The sequence below is a fragment of the Bubalus bubalis genome, chromosome 4, assembly GCF_019923935.1.
Source record: "Bubalus bubalis isolate 160015118507 breed Murrah chromosome 4, NDDB_SH_1, whole genome shotgun sequence".
Classification (NCBI taxonomy): domain Eukaryota; kingdom Metazoa; phylum Chordata; class Mammalia; order Artiodactyla; family Bovidae; genus Bubalus; species Bubalus bubalis.
The window spans coordinates 48583278-48603123 of record NC_059160.1 but is presented as its reverse complement, the minus strand read 5'-3'; the positions used below and the strand labels follow the sequence as shown (position 1 = coordinate 48603123).

At 43.6% G+C, this 19846-nt stretch overlaps 1 protein-coding gene across 2 annotated transcripts in view; it reads right to left on the bottom strand.

Moving 5' to 3' along the window:
- SYN3 (synapsin III) overlaps window positions 1-19846 on the bottom strand; it is a 484704-nt gene that overhangs the window by 442858 nt on the left and 22000 nt on the right. For both annotated transcript variants that reach the window (XM_025283567.3, XM_025283568.3), the window contains exon 2: window positions 4791-5251. In XM_025283567.3, the coding sequence (XP_025139352.2) occupies window positions 4791-5101 (311 nt within the window). In that variant the 5' untranslated portion in view covers window positions 5102-5251. The remainder of the gene's footprint in view (window positions 1-4790; window positions 5252-19846) is intronic.

The following is a 19846-nucleotide window of genomic DNA, read 5'->3' as shown; positions in this document are numbered from 1 at the left end:
CTAGTACATTTTGTGGCAATAATTTACACTGTAGATTACTGCTTTACAGTGTAAGGCAGCTCTATGAGATTGTTAAAACAAATAAGTAGATGAATTTTTAAAATTATTGCTACAGAATGTACCGGAACCCTAGGTTTGATTTCTTCAAAATAAGAACATTGATCATGACCCCCAGAAAGATTCTTCATAACAAGGTTCGGTGTACTTCTTTGATCTCAGTTTTACCTTCAAGGTCTCTGGAGCCTGGATGGGCTTGGGGAGGAGGATGTTGGGGTGAAGGGGGCATACATACTGAAAAATAAACAGCCAAGACTTTATACACAGGTGAGTAAAACTGGTAAGCCCTCAACTGTATGCACTATATTGCTGACTCTTGCAGTAAGGTGAATTTCAGGCCCCATGATGCCCAATACAGGCTGTTCTGGTTGGAATGGTTTGGGACAATGACATATGCTAACTGAAAATATATTACACGGTGAGCTCCAGGGATACAAAAAGAGGAAGACACAGGCCTTGTTCTTGCAGAAGAGACAGCTACCTAAAACCAAGTACAACACAGCGTGATGTGTGCTGTGGTGGCATGATGAAGTGTATTTTAAGTTATCAAAGGAGGAAGTTACTAGCACTGTTGGCAGGGTAGGTGTGTCAGGGAAGACTTCAGAGAAGAAGTGAAACTTGAGCAGGCTTTTGAGGATGAATGGAGATTGGCCCAGTGAACAACAACATAGGGAAAGGCATTCCAGGTAGCAGGGAACAGTATGAGCTAAGGCAGAGGTGTGTTTGAAAACTACAAACCTTTGCTATTCCTGTGGAATAAGCAGCAAAGAGGACGCTGAGCTGGAGGCAGACCTAGAGTGGGGGCAGACATGCTTACACTCTGACTTTGGACTTGAGGGCAATGATGTACCACCTAATGGTTGTAAAAGGTGACACCTGATGGGACATGGGAGTAAACTTGCAAGATTCGATTTTGGAAAGAGGATACTTTGGTGGTAACATTAAAGGTATACAGGAGGTAAGGTCAAGACTAGAGGACTGACACCAGTCAAAGCGCTGGAAAACTGGCAAGAGAATGAGTGGAGAGGGCTGAAGAAAAATGAGCCTGAAATCCATTTGTTATATTTCTCCTTTCCCTTGTGGTTCTCAAACCTGACTGATCGCCCATCATCCCAGAGGACAGTACCAGCCTGAGTTCAGAGGGACTCCTGACCCAGATCTTATTGGGGCGTGAGTCTGGTCCAAAGATCCCCAACCTCCCTGATGTAGCCAGGCTAACCTCTGGGGCAACCCCAAAAGGTCGTGGGATCTCAAAATGCTCCGTCCGCCATTAGTCCCCCTTTCCAGTAAAGGCGGCTTTGGGATCCTCTGTGTCTCCGCAGAAGATGGACAGTCCTCCTCTCCCTCGCTTCCCCCTGGCCACTGGCCAGGTATCATTCATCCCTGGGAGGCCCAGGCTGGTTCTGAAAGGCTGCAAGCTGGCCTCTGTCAGGAAGCAAGAGGGGGAGGTTCCTGTAACTCTCTCACCCTCTAGGAAACCTGATTCTGCAGCAGGGTCCTGGACCAGGAAAGGAGTGACAGAAAGAAGGAACCAAGGCTGACAAGGGAGAAAAGGGAGCCACATTGTTCCTGATGGGTTCACGCTCAGTCCAGACGGGGATCATCTCCCCCTCTCATTACCATCTCAAAGGAGAAAGAAAGGGGCTGTGTGAGCGGGCTTCTCCCTCTTCAACAGCTTCTTCCTCTCAGGAGACAGTCTGCACAATGAAGGAGGCGCTGGGCAGGGGCCTGACCCCAGAGGCAGCCGGACTCTGCCAAAACTAGCCAGGGACAGTGGGGCTAGCCCGCCACCTGCTGGCCGCTCCTGGTATGGGAGGACGACAGGTATCCCGGAACTTGGCAGGGAAGAAATTGGGGTTCTAAGGCAACCAGCAAATGTTCTCAAGTTCTTAAAGAACCTAGGATGAGTTCTCTATGAGAAGCTGTCATGTGTGGGTCGGAAGTCTCTGTCACAAACATCCAATGAATGCACAGCTAACTCTCAGGTGACATAATAATGAGACTCAGTTTCTCACTGTTCCACTTTTAACCCTCTGAGAGGCAAGAAAAGTGGACTGCTGTTCTCAATCCCTAATTAACTTGTGGGCACACGAAGCATGATTGAAACAGACCAGAAGAAATTCCTCTAGCCAAAAACTGTGTCCCCCACCAGGGTGCACAGACTAAAATTCACACACTGGTCACTCCTGTGGATTAGAGAGATTGAAGACCAAAGTCAAAATTCAAATGTTACTCGGCTAAGGTAATTTATGGCATTTCAGCGTCATTAGCTGTGCGCCTACATTAAACTACACACCATATGGGCACTGGGTTGGGGGCAGACAGAGATTAATCAGTAAGACTCAACTTTATCACCTGAGAGCTAGTAGGGAAGATTGACCATTAGAAAACCATAGCACAGTGGGGGTAAATCCTAATCTATTCTGCCTAATATTGGGCATAAAGAAATTAAATAAGTAGGCCTACAGGGGTTGCAGTCAAGATGATTAATATTGCACAAAAGGTCACAATAGTCTGCAATAATAATATGCACTTAAATAGCACTTACTTTCTACTAGACACATCCTAAACACTTTTATAGTAATTCAGATTTCAACCGTACTTACATATATTAACTCTACAGGTAGGTACTATTTTACCATTTAGGTGCAGTAACTTTCAAAGGTCATATAGCTATTATGGGGTAGAGATTTAATGCAGATAGCTCTGAAGTCTGAATCCTTAACCACTTCACCTTGCTGCCATTTATGAGCTCAGGATCCATACAAAAAGTAACGTTTTTGACAAATACCCCTTTCCAAGACCATATTATGGCAAACCTTGACTGAACCAGAGATGGTGCAGTCAACAGAGAACACTCAAAATCAAGGTCAAGTTGGGTTAAAGAGAAACAGAGGACTGCAAAAGCCATGTAGGCATTCTGATTACCAGGCAGATAGGCAGCAGCACTGCACAGGCAGGGGTGAGTGAAATCAACACTTCTGCAGAAATCAACCCCTTGGCTCAGAACCTAAATATGATGCTCTGCATAACTTCACAGGCAGAGATGAACAACGCTTCACGTAAGACCCTTCAAGCATCACTGAAAACAACTCAGAATGGATCAGAACAGAGGCCAGGCATCCGACCACCCTGGTTAAGACGAAGTGATTCCATAGCAGGAAAATAAAGGCGAAAGTCTGAACCTACTGAACATGCTTTAATGTTGACTGCATTGAATATGTTATAAACTATAATTACCTCCCACTCCAAAGTACAGGCTCAACCATTCCCAACCTGAATTCACTTTTCAAGGAATGAATGTGAGCACACACATCCAAGTTAGAATAAGAGAGCACTGGCATGCTCAGTGAACTGAATATATTAACTGGTTCATGTAATACGTGCTTACTGGATGCTGACTCTGTGCCTACTCTGTGGTGGCTTTTGGAGACACACACAGGAAACCTTGCCCTCCAGCCCCCATGGCCATCCATGGGTCCATTGCCAGAACTGCCCTAAACGGGGTACCTCCGGGTCTCCATATTTAGGTTTACTTCCTGGACTGAAAATTCTATGTCTCCAAGTGGACTGATAATACGTATCTTTTCTAGCAAAAATTTCAAATAGAGACCTCTTTTCCACCTGCACGCAGCTTCCTGTGTGCAGGGCCTGTTCATTACTTATCCGAGTACCTAAGGCTGTTATGAGAGCTGACTCATTGGAAAAGTCCCTGATGCTGGGAAAGATTGAGGGAGGGAGAAGGGGACGACAGAGAATGAGACGGCTGGCTGGCATCACCGACTCAATGGACATGGGTTTGGGTGGACTCTGGGAGTTGGTGATGGACAGGGAGGCCTGGTGTGCTGCGGTTCATGGGGTCACAAAGAGTCGGACACGACTGAGCAACTGAACTGAACTGAAGGCTGTTATTTGCACTCGATCAGTGCTCAGTAACTACCTGTGGAACTACTGCTACAATGACCTTGACACATGTGTCCAGTCTCTGCCCCCCAACCAGGATGCTTCCCGGCTATCAGGATGGGGCACACCTGGGAAGAGACTGGAGGGATATCATTTCTGCCCACCTTTCCTGTCCTGTTAAGACAGGTTCTGGAACCAGACTGCCAGTCAATGGAAGAGGAGGAATGCAAACTCAGGCACTCTGGTCCCTTGAGATTAAGGACTGCGGACTTTTGTTGATTTCTTTTACCCTCAATGGCAACCTCACTCATTGAGGGAGCATGGCTGAAGCTCAAAGAGGTTAAGCGACTTACCACAGTTATTTCAGATTTTTTAAAGTTTTCTATTATTAGGAAAGTAATACAGTACATATACCATATATTATATAATACTTCCTACGGGCCCTGGGCAGTACCCCATATCAAATGTATTAAGAAGTTTTCAGCAAATGATATGAACAAGCACAGTGAGTGGTACAACGAAGACTATTCCAGTCTAACTTTCCTTCAGATCAGGCTTTGCTAGCAAATAGGCTATAAAATATTTTCTAGTGAGCTTTTTGGGTTTTGGATTTGCAGGTGAGAGACTGCAGACCTTAAATATAAAGCCCTTTGCACAGAGTATGGCACAAGGTAGCTGCTGTGGTGCCTGGCATTAATGCCCGTCCCTCCTGCCAGTCTCTGATACCACAGAGTCTCTCACAGCTCTTCCCCTCTCTCTTCCCCAAGAGTGAGATAAGCCCCGTCTCCTCTCCTGCCCCTACGTGGGGGCACCTGCAGAGTGCTGCTTACCAGTCTGTGTGGGCATCATCGATCACCAATAGGATCCTGGGCCTCTGAACAACAGGCGTGGAGGGACCCGGAGGCTCCATCAGCCCCGAGGGGGCCTGTGAGGTCTGCTTCATGGCACTGGAGAAGGAACTAAAAAGGCTGGATCCTGGAGAGGAGAAGGAGGCTGCCAGGGGCTGAGGGCGCCTCCTCTCCATGGCGGGGGATGCAGGCGAGCTGGTGGAGCTGTCTGGGCGCTGCAGGTCCGTCATGTAGCCATTAGGCAGGTTGGCCACAAAGCTGCTGTCAGAGAGGCGCCGCCGGAGGAAATTCATGGCTGTGATGGACGAGATGGCTTGTTCCTACTCGGGCTGTCTAGGTGAGACCCAGAATACAGGCTGCCAGGGAGAGGGAGTGGTAGGGTCTTGGGCCAAAAGAGCCAAGGGAGTCCCCCACAAGTCAGCTACAGCTGTCTTTTCTTTCACCTGTGGAAACAGGCCAAGAAACACATTAGTGGAAACGACCTCAGCCTCTTAAGAGCAAACCAATAAAGCCTCTTCTTGCCCTGCTCCTGGGGACAGTGCAAAGTAGGACATCTTTTTGGCAAGGAATTTGGCAACATCTAATTAGAGCACACCCTTTTAACCTACAATTTCCATTTTCTGGAATTCTACCCCAAGAAAGCAATCCGAGTTACAGAAAAAGCCTCTTGGACAAATGTATTTATCACAGCATTATTTACACTAGCAGAATACTGGAAAGTCTTTCAACGTTCAACCACCGGATAACAAATATGTAAACTACAGCACATCCAGAGGAACCTTTTGTGGCTATTAAAAAGAGGTACTTAAAAAGGGATTTTAGTCATGCAGAAAAAATGTCATGTTTTAATTTAAAAGATGGTGATATAAGATTATAGGTACAGAATGACTACAACCACATATAAGTTGAAATAACAAAACTTGGGAAAGAAAAAGACATCAGGATGTTAATAGTGACTATATCTGCATCACCGGACTACATGGGCTTTTGTTTTTTCCAGTTACCTGTATTTTCCACATTTTCTAGAAGCTGCGAACTGAATTGTGTCCTTCAAATCCGCATGTGGAAGCCCTCACCAGTAACATGCTGGTATCTGGAGATGGGTTCTTTTGGAGGTAATGGGGTTAGATGAGGCCATGAGGATGGTGCTCTCATTGAGAGCATTAATGTCCTCATAAAAAAAGACAAGAGGGAGTTTGCTATTCCTCGGCCATGTGAGGACACACGGGGAGGCAGCCGTCTGCAAGCCAGGGAGACAGCTCTCACCAGAAACCATCCATTCTGGCACCCTGACCTCAGACTGCCAGCCTCTGGAAATGTAAGAAAACAAATTTCTGTTGTTTAAGCCAGTCTGTGAAATTTTGTCAGGACAGCCCAGCAGGTTAATAAACAAATGAAGTCCTTTTCCAAACAGAGCAAAATAAGTTTTAAAAAAACAAATTATTCATTTAAGATCAAAATTTCTCACTGAGAAAAATGGTTTCAATCATGCAATTCGACCCCACCTATATTTTATTTTTTTTAAGATTATTTTATGTTTTTGCTGAGGTATGCTGGCAGAAGATTTATTATACTCCGGTCACCTCAGGAAGTTGTCCTGTGTCCCTTTCTAGCAATCCACGTGTCCTCATGGGCAAAGGCTTTGCTGATGACTATCATCGTATGTTAATTTTACCTATTCCTGAACTTTATATAAATGTGATTGTGTTTTATTCCTTTCTGCGTGGCTTCTTTCCCTCAACATAATGGTTTCAAGACTCAGCTATGTTGTATGTAACAAGTCACTCTTTTTTTATCACTGAGTAGTGTTCTGCTAGATGAATAACTACAAATTGTTACTACATTCTCTTTTTGAGGGATGTCTGAAATGTTTTCAGTTTGGGGTGGGAATTCTGAATAGAATTGCTCTAAGGATGTTTTATTTAAGTAATTTTGTGGAGAGAGAAACAAAGAAAGGGGAAAGAGTAGGGTGAAGAGACAGAGAGAGAGACTGGTTGAGAGACTGACTTTTTCTTTGGGAAAATATCTAGAAGTTAATTTGTCAGGTCATGGGCAGGCATATGTTTTTGCTTTTTAAGAAACTGTCCAAAACCCTCCCATAGTGGTTGGGACAGTTGCCTTATAGTCTTAGTTGGCTTAGAGTTTTTATCATGAATGGATGTTGAATTTGTGAAGTGATTTTCTAGATTAATTAAGATGATTGTGGCTCAGATCATGAGCTCCTTATGGCAAATTCAGGTTTAAATTGAAGAAAGTAGGGAAAACCACTAGCCCATTCAGGTATGACCTAAAATCAAATCCCTTATGATTGTACAGTGGAGGTGACAAATAGATTCAAGTATCAGATCTGGTAGACAGGGTGCCTGAAGAACTACGGATGGAGGTTCATCACACTGTACAGGAGGCAGTGACCAAAACCATCCCAAAGAAAAAGAAATGCAAAAAGGCAAAGTGGTTGTCTGAGGAGTCCTTACAAATAGCTGAGGAAAGAAGAGAAGCCAAAGGCAAGGGACAAAAGGAAAGATATACCCAACTAAATACAGAGTTTCAGCGAACAGCAAGAAGAGATAAGAAGACATTCTTCAATGAACACCACAAAGAAGTAGAGGAAGATAATATAATGGGAAAGCCTAGAGATCTCTTCAAGAAAATTGGAGATACCAAGGGAACATTTTATGCAAGGACGGGATGATAAAGGACCAAAGCAGTAAAGACCTAACAGAAGCAGAAGAGATTAAGAAGAGTTGGCAAGAATACACAGAAGAACTATACAAAAATGTCTTAATGACCCGGATAACCATGACGATGTGGTCATATCTAGAACTAGATATCCTGGAGTTCGAGGTCAAGTGGGCCTTAGGAAGCATCACTACAAACAAAGCTAGAGGAAGTGATGGAATTCCAGCTGAGTTACTTCAAACCCTAAAAAAATGATGTTAAAATGCTGTACTCAATATGCCAGCAAATTTGGAAAACTCAGCAGTGGCCACAGAACTGGAAAAGGTCAGTTTTCATTCCAATACCAAAGAAGGGCTGTGCCAAAAAATGTTCAAACTACTGTATAATTGTACTCATTTCTCATACTAGTAAAGTTATGCTCAAAGTCCTTCAAGCTAGGCTTCAACAGTATGTAAATTCAGAACTTTCAGATATACAAGCTGGATTTAGAAAAGGCAGAGGAACCAGAGATCAAATTGCCAACATTTGTTGGATCATAGAGAAAGCAAGGAAATTCCAGAAAAAAACATCTACTTCTGCTTCACTGACTATGCTAAAGCCTTTGACTGTGTGGATCACAACAAACTGAGGAAAATTCTTAGACCAGACCACTTTACCTGTCTCCTGAGAAACCTGTATGCAGGTTAAGAAGCAACAATTAGAACAGAACATGGAACAATGGATTGGTTCAAAATTGGGAAAGGAGTAATACAAGATTGTAAGTTGTCACTCTGTTTAACTTATATGCAGAGTACATCATGCGAAATGCTGGGCTGAATGAATCACAAGCTGGAATCAAGACTGCTAGGGGAACATCAACAACCTCAAATATGCAGATGATACCACTCTCATGGCAGAAAGTGAAAAGGAACTAAAGAGCATCTAAGTAAAGTCGCTCAGTCGTGTCCGACTCTTTTGCAATCCCATTGACTGTAGTCTACCAGGCTTCTCTGTCCATGGGATTTTCCAGGCAAGAGTACTGGAGTGGGGTGCCATTTCCTTCTCCAGGGAATCTTCCTGACCCAGGGATCGAACCCAGGTCTCCTGCATTGCAGGCAGATGCTTTACCCTCTGAGCCACCAGGGAAGAGCATCTGGATGAAGGTAAAAGAGGAGAGTGAAAAAGTTGGCTTAAAACTCAACATTCAAAAAACAAAGATCATGGCATCTGATCCCATCATTTCACAGCAAATAGAAGGAGAAAAAGTGGAAACAGTGACAGATTTTATTTTCTTGGCTCCAAAATCACTGCTGATGGTGACTGCGGCCATAAAATTAAAAGACACTTGCTCCTTGGAAGCGAAGTTATGAAAAACCTAGACAGAATATTAAAAAGCAGAGACTTCACTTTGCCAACAAAGTTCTGGATAGTCAAAGCTGTGGTTTTTCCAGTAGTCATGTATGGATGTGAGAGTTGGACCATAAAGAAGGCTGAGTGGCGAAGAACTCATACTTTCAAACTGTGGTGCTGAAGAAGACTCTTGAGAGTCCCTTGGACAGCAAGGAGATCAAACCAGTCAACCCTAAAGAAAAATCAATCCTGAATATTTACAGAAAGGACTGATGCTGAAGCTCCAATACTTTGGCCACCTGATGGGAAGAGCTGACTCATTAGAAAAAACCTTGATGCTGGGAAAGACTGAAGGCAAAAGGAGAAAAAAGTGGCAGAGAATGACAAACAGTTAGATAGCATCACTGACTCAATGGACATGAATTTGAGCAAACTCTGGGAGATAGTGAAGAGCAGGGGAGCCTGGCATGCTGCAGTCCATGGGGTCACAAAAAGTCAGACACGACTTAGCAACTGAACAACAAGGTTTTTAAAAATCATGTATTTGCTTAATGTGATGAGTTACATTAATTGATTTTCAAATGCTAAACCAATCTTTCATTCCTAGAATAAATCCCACTTAGTCATAGTGAATTACCCTCTTTATATAATGCTGGATTCAAGCCAAGAATATTTTGTTGAAGATTTTTTACATCCGTATTCATGAGAAATCTGGTCTGTGATTTTCTTTTTTATCAATGTCTTTGCCAGGTTTTGGTGCCAGCATAATGCTGACCTTACAAAATATATTCTGAAGTGTCCCTACCTTTTCAATTTTCTGAAAGTTTGTGTAATATTGGGGTTCTTTTCCCCCTTAATTTATTGACAGAATTCAACAGTGAAGCCATCTGGGGCTGATTTTTTTTGTTGTTGGAAAGGTTTTAACAATTATCTCAAATGCTTTTATAAATCTATTCATATTCTCTGTTTCTTATTATTTCAATATTGGCAATATATGATTTCAAACAATTGGTCCATTTCATTTTAATTGTATAATATCTTGGCATAAAGTTGTTCATAGCATTTAACATTTCATTTTCTGCAAGATCTGTAGTAATTTTCCCTGATATTCCTGATACTAGTCATTTGCTTTTTCTCTTTTTGATTAATCTGTGTTAAGAATTTATAAATTTCATTAATCTTTTAAAGAAACAACTTGCAGCTTTTTATATTTTCTCTATTTTTTGTTTTCTATTTCACCTATATCTGCTTTTTATTACTTCCTCTCTTCTTACTTTGGGTTTAAGATTTTTAATTTTCTCTTTTTTCTACATTCTTAAGATGTAACTATACCATTAATTTTAAACATTTCTTTTTAATACAAGCAGTTAAAGCAATGTATTTCCCTCCATGCACCACTTTAGCTGAATCCAGAAATCTGACGTTAATATTTACATTATCATTCAATTAAAATTATTCTTATTTCTTTCTAATTCTTTTTGACCTATGTGTTATTTAAACATATCTTTAACTTTCAAACTCCAGTGCTTTTTCAGATATTGTAATGTTATTGCTTTTAATATGATTCATTTATGATTAATGAACGTAGTCTATAGGGGTTTAATCCTTCAACATCTTTGACATCCACTCAGATTAATTTTATGGCTCACCATGGTCTATCTTGATGAATGCGTCATTTTCACTTGAAAAGAACATGTATTCTGCAGCCGCTGGGTACAACATTCTATAAACATCAATTAGACTGTTGTTAAGTCAAGTTCCCCTGGAAACTGACTCTGCCAGGACGATTTGGAAGCAGAAAGTTTATTGGAGTGTGTTTCCATGATTAACAACTACAAGCATGAAAAGCACAAATGGGCAGAAGGAGGGGTTGAACCAGAATACAGTTTTCACAGAGGCCTCAGCTGATCTTATTGGGAGCATGGATTGGGGGACATCTCCTTAGATTTCCTCATTTTCTAGCCACTCTGATAGCCTGTATTCTGCATGTGTGCTTGCTAAGCTGCTTCAGGCCCATCCAAATCTTTGAGGCCCTGTGGACTATAGCCCACCAGGTTCCTCCGTCCATGGGATTTCCCAGGCAAGAATACTGGAGGGGTTACCAGGCTCTCCTCCAGGGGATCTTTCTGACCCAGGGATAGACACATGTCTCCTACATCTCCTCATTGGCAAGCAGGTTCTTTACCACTAGCACCACCTGGGAAGCCCCAGACTCTGCCTGCTTCCTGTCAAATCAATAAAACTGCAGCTTCCTGCTCTGGTTCTAGCTTCTCCCTGCCATATAGACTGGGGAGTGCTTTACAGAGAACAGCCACATCAATGTGAATCTCACTTAGTGGGGACAGGTGCCTTTTTTCAAGGGTTAAATCTCCTCCAGATCCCACCTACTTTTTATTTCTCTCCAAAAATCTCAGATTCTTTCAAATACTTTATCCAAAATTTATAACTATCATCTGTGACAGGGTTAGTCCAACACAAGCTACTGAGCAATTATTGGATCTGAACATCTTCCATCTTTCAAATACTGGATAGAAAAGTTTATCAACAGAGATGAAGGGACCTTAGAGATTATTTAACAATCTCTTTTTTAGGAACTCTGGTTAACCTCACACTGGCAGGAATTCACCACCTTTAGAAGCATTATGTTTTTTGACCAACTCCAGTGTTCATTAAAGACTCATTCTGTAATTTCTTTCACTGCAGGCCCTGGCGGAGCTTATAATCTGGTAAAGGGAGGCAGATAATGAACAAAAACTCATGGACTGGGGCAATACACAGAGTGCTGTTATAGAGATTAACAGAGAAGGCCTCTCTGAGAGGTGACCTTTAAGCTGAGATGTAAGATAAAGGGTAAGGGAAGTACATATGCAAAGGCCCTGAGGTAGGAAAGTATTAGGCACATCTGAAGAACAGAAGGAAGGCCAGCTTAATCAGAAAATAAGAAGATTTTTATAAGAAAATGTTTAGAGAAATAGAAAGGAGCCAGATCATGAAGGGCCACCTTGGAAATAATTCTGATTTTATTCCAAGGGTGAAAAGTAAACCACTGGATGATTATAAGCAAGAGACACACATAATCTCGTCTACTTGGCCACTGTGTGGAAAACAGACTGAAGAGCACATATATGGATGCAGCAGCCAAGTTAGGAGGTTGTGAAAATCACTTAGGTCCTTAGGTATAAAAGAAGAGAGTTGGATTTCATGATTTGCAAGGTGTATAACTGTTTTGTGAGTCACTGATTTCCTGTGCCACTAGACACTGGATATCTCTTCAGTGACAAACTTAATTTGATGGTGGGACCAGGTGGGAGTGAGGGAGATTCTGGAAATAACAAAATAGGAACAAAAGGTCAGAAGACCCTGGGATAAAATCTTTCTGGGATAGAATTCAGGAGAGGCCAAGTGAGGGCTCAGCCCCACGCTATGCCTCCACTGGCCACTAGAGGGCAAGAGTGACCACATGTGCTTAGTTGTTCGGCCCTGTCCGACTCTTTGTGACCCCATGGACTGTAGCTTCAGTCCATGGGGATTCTTCAGGCAAGAATACTAGAGTGGGTTGCCATGCCCTCTTCCAGGGGATCTTCCCAACCCAGGGATCGAACCCAGGTCTCCCACATTGCAGGCGGATTCTGTACTGTCTGAGCCACCAGGGAAGAACACCAGACAGAAAAATAAAACATGTCATAAAGCAACATATTCAAAACTGGGACAGGAGTACTTCAAGGCTTTATATTGTCACCCTGCTTATTTAACTTATCTGCAGAGTACACCATGTGAAAACACTGGGCTGGATGAAACTCAAGCTGGAATCAAGACTGACAGGAGAAACATCAATAACCTCAGATATGCAGATGACACCATCCTTATGGCAGAAAGTGAAAAGGAACTAAAAAGCCTCTTGATGAAGGTGAAACAAGAGAGTGAAAAAGCTGGCTTAAAACTCAACATTTAAAAAATGAAGATCATAGCATCTGGTCCCATCACTTCTTGGCAAATAGGTGGTGGGAAAAATGTAAACAGTGACAGACTTTTATTTTCTTGGGCTCCAAAATCACTGTGAACAGTGACTGCAGCCATGAAATTAAAAGAGGCTTGCTCCTTAGAAGAAAAGCTATGACAAACCTAGAGAGCGTATTAAAAAGCAGAGACATCACTTTCCTGCAAAGGTCTGTAGAGTCAAAGCTATGGCTTTTCCAGTAGTCATGTATGGATGTGAGAGTCAGACCATAAAGAAGGTTGACTGCCAAAGAACTGATGCTTTCAAACTGTGGTGCTGGAAAAGACTCTTTATAGAGTCCCTTGGATTCAAAGGAGATCAAACCAGTCAATTTTAAAGGAAATCAACTCCTAATATTCACTGGAAGGACTGATGCTAAAGCCGAAATTCCAATACTGTGGCACCTGATGCAAAGAACTGACTCATTTGAAAAGATCCTGATGCTGGGAAAGATTGAAGGCGGGAGGAAAAGGGGAGGACAGAGGACAAGATGGTTGGATGCAATTACCAATGCAATGGACATGAGTTTGAACAAGCTTCTGGAGTTGGTGATGGACAGGGAAGCCTGGTGTGCTGCAGCTTATGGAGTCACAAAGAGTCAGGCACGACTGAGTGACTGAACAACAACAACAATATCAAGCAACTTTTCAGGCTTAGTTCTTGGAGACTGTAGCAGGTGGGAAGACTTTTCTGTGAAGGTTTTAAAAGCTTGGAGACTTCTCACTTGTTAATGGAGCCACACAACAGAAATAAGGTATAAATCACATGGCTGCAGGTTCTGCATCAAAGCATAAACAACTCCATAGAGTGAGAACTGCCCCATAGCAGCACCAGTTACTGATCATGAAGATAAGCAACTGATCATGAACTGCACAGGAGAGTGGACATCTCTGCACAGGTGTCTCACTGACACACACACCCAGACTCATTTCTGTGCTCATCTTCAGATGATTTTTTGTACCCAGCCTCCCCTTCCTCCCAGAAGTACCACTAACCATCCACTCACTTTGGCCAGAACTTGAATCTCACCTTTTGCTCCTCCTTATACCTCAGCAGTTTCAGCCACTCAGTCACCAGGTCCTGTTAATTCTGTCCCCCCAAACATCTTTAATATCCTCTCCTACCCTCCATTAATCCTATCACTGTTTCACAAACTAAGGTAAAAAATGGACCAATGACCTTAACAGAGACCTCACCAAAGATACACAGATGGCAAATCAGCTCACAAAAGGATGCCCCAAATCAACAGTTCGCAGGGAAATGCAAATTACAATAACAATGAGATACCACTACACACCTATGAGAATAGCCCAAATCTGGAACACCGGCAACACCTGAGGCTGACGAGGATGTAGAGCGTCAAGAACCCTCACTTGTGGCCAGTGAGAAGGCATGGCAATACTGACTTTGGAAGCAAGTCTGGTGATTTCTTACATAACTTAATAAACTCCTACCATACTATCCAGCAATCATGCTCCTTGGTATTCAGCCAAAGGAGCTAAAAAATGTATGTCCACACACACAAATAACCTGCACAAGGATGTTTACAGCACGAAGCTTATTCATAATTGCAAAAACTTCAGAAGAAATCAAATGTTCTTCAGAGGTGATAAATCGACTGTGGTACATCCAGGCAAGTGAATATTTAGTACTAAGAAGACACTCACCGGCAAAGTCCATTAACAATTTCTGAGAAATCGAAACAGAATCTGCCTAATAAAGTCAAGTCTAACCTTTTTTTCGCCTTTGCATTTAGTCTAGTTTCACTTGCTCACAGGAAACTGCCTGCAGAAGCCCCCTAACCGGCACTTCAGCCCAGGGTTCCCAGTGCAAAGTGGCTGCACCCTACACTTCAGAGGTCGGCGGGCTGTGTGCACAGATCATGCACACGGCACCTCATTTCAAGATGGCGGCAGAGGGCCGCATGCAGAAGCACTGCTCTCGGCACCTCACTTCAAGATGGCGGCAGAGGGCCGCATGCAGAAGCACTGCTCTCAGCACCTCACTTCAGGATGGGGGCAGAGGGCTGCATGCAGAAGCACTGCTCTCAGCACCTCACTTCAGGATGGGGGCAGAGGGCCGCATGCAGAAGCACTGCTCTCGGCACCTCACTTCAGGATGGCGGCAGAGGGCCGTGTGCAGAAGCACTGCTCTCGGCACCTCACTTCTAATGGTGACTTTGGGCCAGGTGCAGAAGCACTGAGCTCCACATTTTGATCTGAACAGTGGGGAGTAGCACAGCGGCAGCCGCCGGGCAAGAACTCCAGCTCCCTCCGTGTGGACAAAAACCCTACAAAGCTGCCCTGCCCGTGGCGTGTTTGAGAGGCGTGTATTCTAGTGAACAAGCTTGCACCTCTCCACCCTTTGATTTAAGGATTAACCTTTCCTTTGCCTCTAAACCAAACTCGATCTCATTCTGGCTGCTCGAACAATACTGAGCAGAATGACCCTCGGTGAGGACCAGCTCCAGAAAATCAGAACAAAATGAGCTATAAAAGCCATGAAAAGACATGGAGCAACCTTAAATGCATGTGACTAAGCAAAAGAAGGGGCTTCCCAGGTGGCGCGGTGGTAAAGAATCCACTTGCCAATGCTGGAGACACAAGAGATGCAGGTTGGATCCCTGGGTCGGGAAGATCCCCTGCAGCAGGAAATGGCAACCCACTCCAGTCTTCTTCTCTGGAAAATTCCATGGGCAGAGGAGCCTGGCGGGCTACAGTCCATGGAGTTGCAAAAAATCAGACGCCACTGAGCACCACACACTAAGCAAAAGAAGTCTGTCTGCAAAGGCCATATGCTGTGTGTGATTCCAATTATATGACATTCTAGAAAAGACAAAATTATGGAGTTAGCAAAATGGTCACTGGCTGCAGGGATTATGGCAGGGGATGGGAAGGTGGGGGGGCGGGATGAGATCTGACACTGGTGGGAGGATGAGGAGACAGAGCACAGAAGATCTGTGAAAATACTTACAGTATAATACTCACAGCAGTGAAAATACTCTCTATGATGCCATAATGATAGATACATGTCCTTAGGCATTTGTCCAAGCCCTCCAAGCCCATGGAATGCCCAAAATATCAATAACCTCAGATATGCAGATGACACCACCCTTATGGCAGAAAGTGAAGAGGAACTAAAAAGCCTCTTGATGAAAGTGAAAGTGGAGAGTGAAAAAGTTGGCTTAAAGCTCAACATTCAGAAAACTAAGATCATGGCATCCAGTCCCACCACTTCATGGGAAATAGATGGGGAAACAGTAGAAACAGTGTCAGACTTTATTTTTCTGGGCTCCAAAATCACTACAGATGGTGACTGCAGCCATGAAATTAAAAGACGCTTACTCCTTGGAAGGAAAGTTATGACCAACCTAGATAGCATATTCAAAAGCAGAGACATTACTTTGCCAACAAACGTTCGTCTAGTCAAGGCTATGGTTTTTCCTGTGGTCATGTATGGAGGTGAGAGTTGGACTGTGAAGAAGGCTGAGCGCCAAAGAATTGATGCTTTTAAACTGTGGTGTTGGAGAAGACTCTTGAGAGTCCCTTGGACTGCAAGGAGATCCAACCAGTCCATTCTGAAGGAGATCAGCCCTGGGATTTCTTTGGAAGGAATGATGCTAAAGCTGAAACTCCAGAACTTTGGCCACCTCATGAGAAGAGTGGACTCATTGGAAAAGACTCTGATGCTGGGAGGGACTAGGGGCAGGAGGAGAAGGGGACGACAGAGGATGAGATGGCTGGATGGCATCACTGACTCGATGGACGTGAGTCTGAGTGAACTCCAGGAGTTGGTGATGGACAGGGAGGCCTGGCGTGCTGCGATTCATGGGGTCGCAAAGAGTCAGACACGACTGAGCGACTGATCTGATCTGATAGAATGCCCAAGAGTGAACTCTAAACTATGGACCTTGGGTGATTAAGATGTGTCAATTTTGATTCATCAATTGTAACAGATGTACCACTCTGGTGGGGATGTTGATAGTGGGGGAGGCTGTGCATGTGATAGGCAGGGAGTATAAGGAAATCTTTCTACCTTGCTGGCAAGTTGTTGTGAACCTCACACTTAAAAAAACAATGCCTTACTGAAAACAAAAAAAGGATTCTTCAAGTGTAAGACTGCCGGGAGCCGGCGAGAGACATTCCACTCGTGACAAAGGTCATGAGGAAGGAGGCTCGGCATACGCAAAGGCGGGATCGAGCCTCGGGAGTCCCCCCGGATATTCTCGAGCATCTTCCCCCCAAAAAACCAGAGTCTGCCTACTTTATTGCTTTGTGCTCTCACCTCTGACTTTACTGGGGGCTGTCCCCCACCACCATCTCACTCTCTCTGTCAAAGAGTTAACTTACAGCTCCAATTAATAAAGTTCCTGGGCAATTAGGAGTGTTTAAATCCAAACCCCTCAGGTGGCTCTCTAACTCGCCTGACAAGTTTACCCGGACACCTACAGCTATGCATACAATTGTTTACAGTCTCCCAGCCTCGAAAGGCACGGGAAGCTTAAAATATTCAAATAGCTTAGAGCCTCTCAGAGAGTTAGAAACTGTCAGAATAAAACTAGTAAAAGATTTCATTGATGAGCCAACGTTTGTTGCCAAGTTTCCACATCCCCTGAATTGTATCCTTGAATGTGTATTAATTAATATAGTTGCTATGTAGAAAAAATTAGTAGTGGCCTTGGTGTTAGTAACTTTAGACCCTTAAGGTAATAAATTCTTTCCTTTGTAAACCTATTACACATCCGCCCTATAGGAATGTAATCTTATCTTCGGAAGATGGCGCCAAACCTTAAAATAATTACTCTTAGAGAAAATAAGTCTTTGTTGATAAGTCCTTGTCAAGAGTCATAAAATGTTAATAGGCCTTCTGGCCAGAAGATGATGTAAATCACCTAAACCATTTGTATATGATAAATTTGCAGGAAAGAAACCCTGGTTTTTGATAAGCATCAAAGACTGCTGACTTTGCATCCCCTATTATCCTCTATGTGTAACTTAGGGTATATAAGCCCCTGTTGAAAATAAAGCTACGGGCCTTGCTCACCAATGCTTGGTCTCCCCATGTCATTCTTCCCCTCAATTTTCAGCTGAGTATCCATCTGGAGCGCGGATATCCTCTGCGACCATTTATTTGCCTGGGCTTCTAAGACCCACTCGAGAAGGTGTCTAAGGTGGGGCACCTTCCGCTATTCGAGAGGGCGCCTGCGGCCTCCGTGGTCAGAGCTAACCTGGTGTCACGGGTTATATTGATTTTCTGTGTAAACCAAGCTACTCAGCTTCTTTTCTCCACTGAATTTTCCTACTAAGCTATCCTCATTCTATTATTCTTTATATCTCTGAATAAATAAATAAATAAATAGGTCGCCTACTCCGTCTCCCCTTCGAATACCCTGGATCAGCCGGGGCTGGTCCCCGGCATAAGACCCCCACTAGGGATGACCCTAGCCTTAGCACTCTGGTGCTTTTGTTTGGGATGCAGTGTGTCAGGGTCTGCAGTATCAGACGAGATACTATAAACACGAGAACAGGCTTTGAATGGACTGGACTTTGAGACCTGGTCTGCCTCTTGTGCCCAGTCACTTCAGTTGTGTCCGACTCTTTGCGACCCTATGGATTACAGCCTGCCAGGCTCCTCTGTCCATGGGATTCTCCAGCCAAGAGTACTGGAGTGGGTTGCCATGCCCTCCTCCAAGGGCTCTTCCTGACCCAGGGATCAAACTTGCATCTCCTGCACCTCGTGCATTGCAGGAGGATTTTTTATCCATTCAGCCCCCTGGGAAGCCCAGTCTGTCTCTGGCAGCTTAGAAATATTTTGGCCACAGGTTCTTGGTCTGCAAAATGGAGGTGCTAATCTCTGCCCTCCCTATTCCACATGTCTTTAAGCAGACTGAAATAAAATGCGCTAAACTGGTTTTCAACATGTTCATGTTTTTAAGTTAATGCTGGGTAAAACTGACTTTGGGGGAGTACATTTTAACACATTCATGAAGCCACCACCTCAACCAGGGTAGAGAACAGTTCCATCAATCCACAGGAAATTGCTTTTTAACCTTTAAACTGCACTGTAAATGTTGTTGGCATGATGTTTCATGGGCTAATACCTGGCTCTCTGACAATGGGGTATCAGATAAGGAATATTCAAGGCCTGGTACATTTCTTAGAACACTAGGGGGAAAAAATTTCAGTAATTGAACCTCCTGATCATCAGTTGCCTTTGCACTCATTGTTCCTTCACCTGCAGCATCCTTTCTACAGATACCTGCATGGCTCCTCCCTCATCTCCTTCAGATCTTTGGTCAAATGTCACTTTCTCAGTGAGCCCTCTCCCGGCCACCTGAGGTTAAACCATCTGTTTCTTTGGATTTCTCTTACTCTACTCCACTTGTTCCTTTCTCCCAAGCATGCATCACCTTCTATAAACTACATACTCTACTTTTTTGCTTTCCTTATTGTTGGTTCTCTGCTCCCTGATAGAATGTACGCCCCCAAAGAACAGAGACTCTTTTCTGATTTGTTCACTGATGTATCGCCAGCACTTAGAAAAGTGCCTAGCACATAATAGTGGCTTGATACATATTTGTTGAGTAAACCTGCTTAAAATAACAGGAACAAAATTAAACCTTCCTTATCTTTTGTTTGCGAAGACTAAATGTGTAATTGTGTAAGAGTAAGCAGCCATCCTAGTGGATGCATATAAGCCTAAGCTGGGCCACAGCTGGAATAACAGGAGGGCATAACCAATTTCATTTTTTTAGTTAACTCCTTCTCTACGAAGAAATACCAATACTCATAAATTTTCTCTATCTTGGGCTCAATGAGTGCTTTAAATTTTTTCTTTTTCCTCCCCCACTTGGAACCAGAGTTTGGGTAATTAACAACTGTTTAAAACTCCTTCTGCCTGAGCAGAAAGTTTAAAAATTCATGGAGACAACATGGGCCGAGCTTCATCCATATATTGATGAGCACAAGCAGTGTGGGTGAGCCTTCAAACTCAAAGAGTGTGCCACTCAAGTTGCAGAGCTCAGAGATGCTTA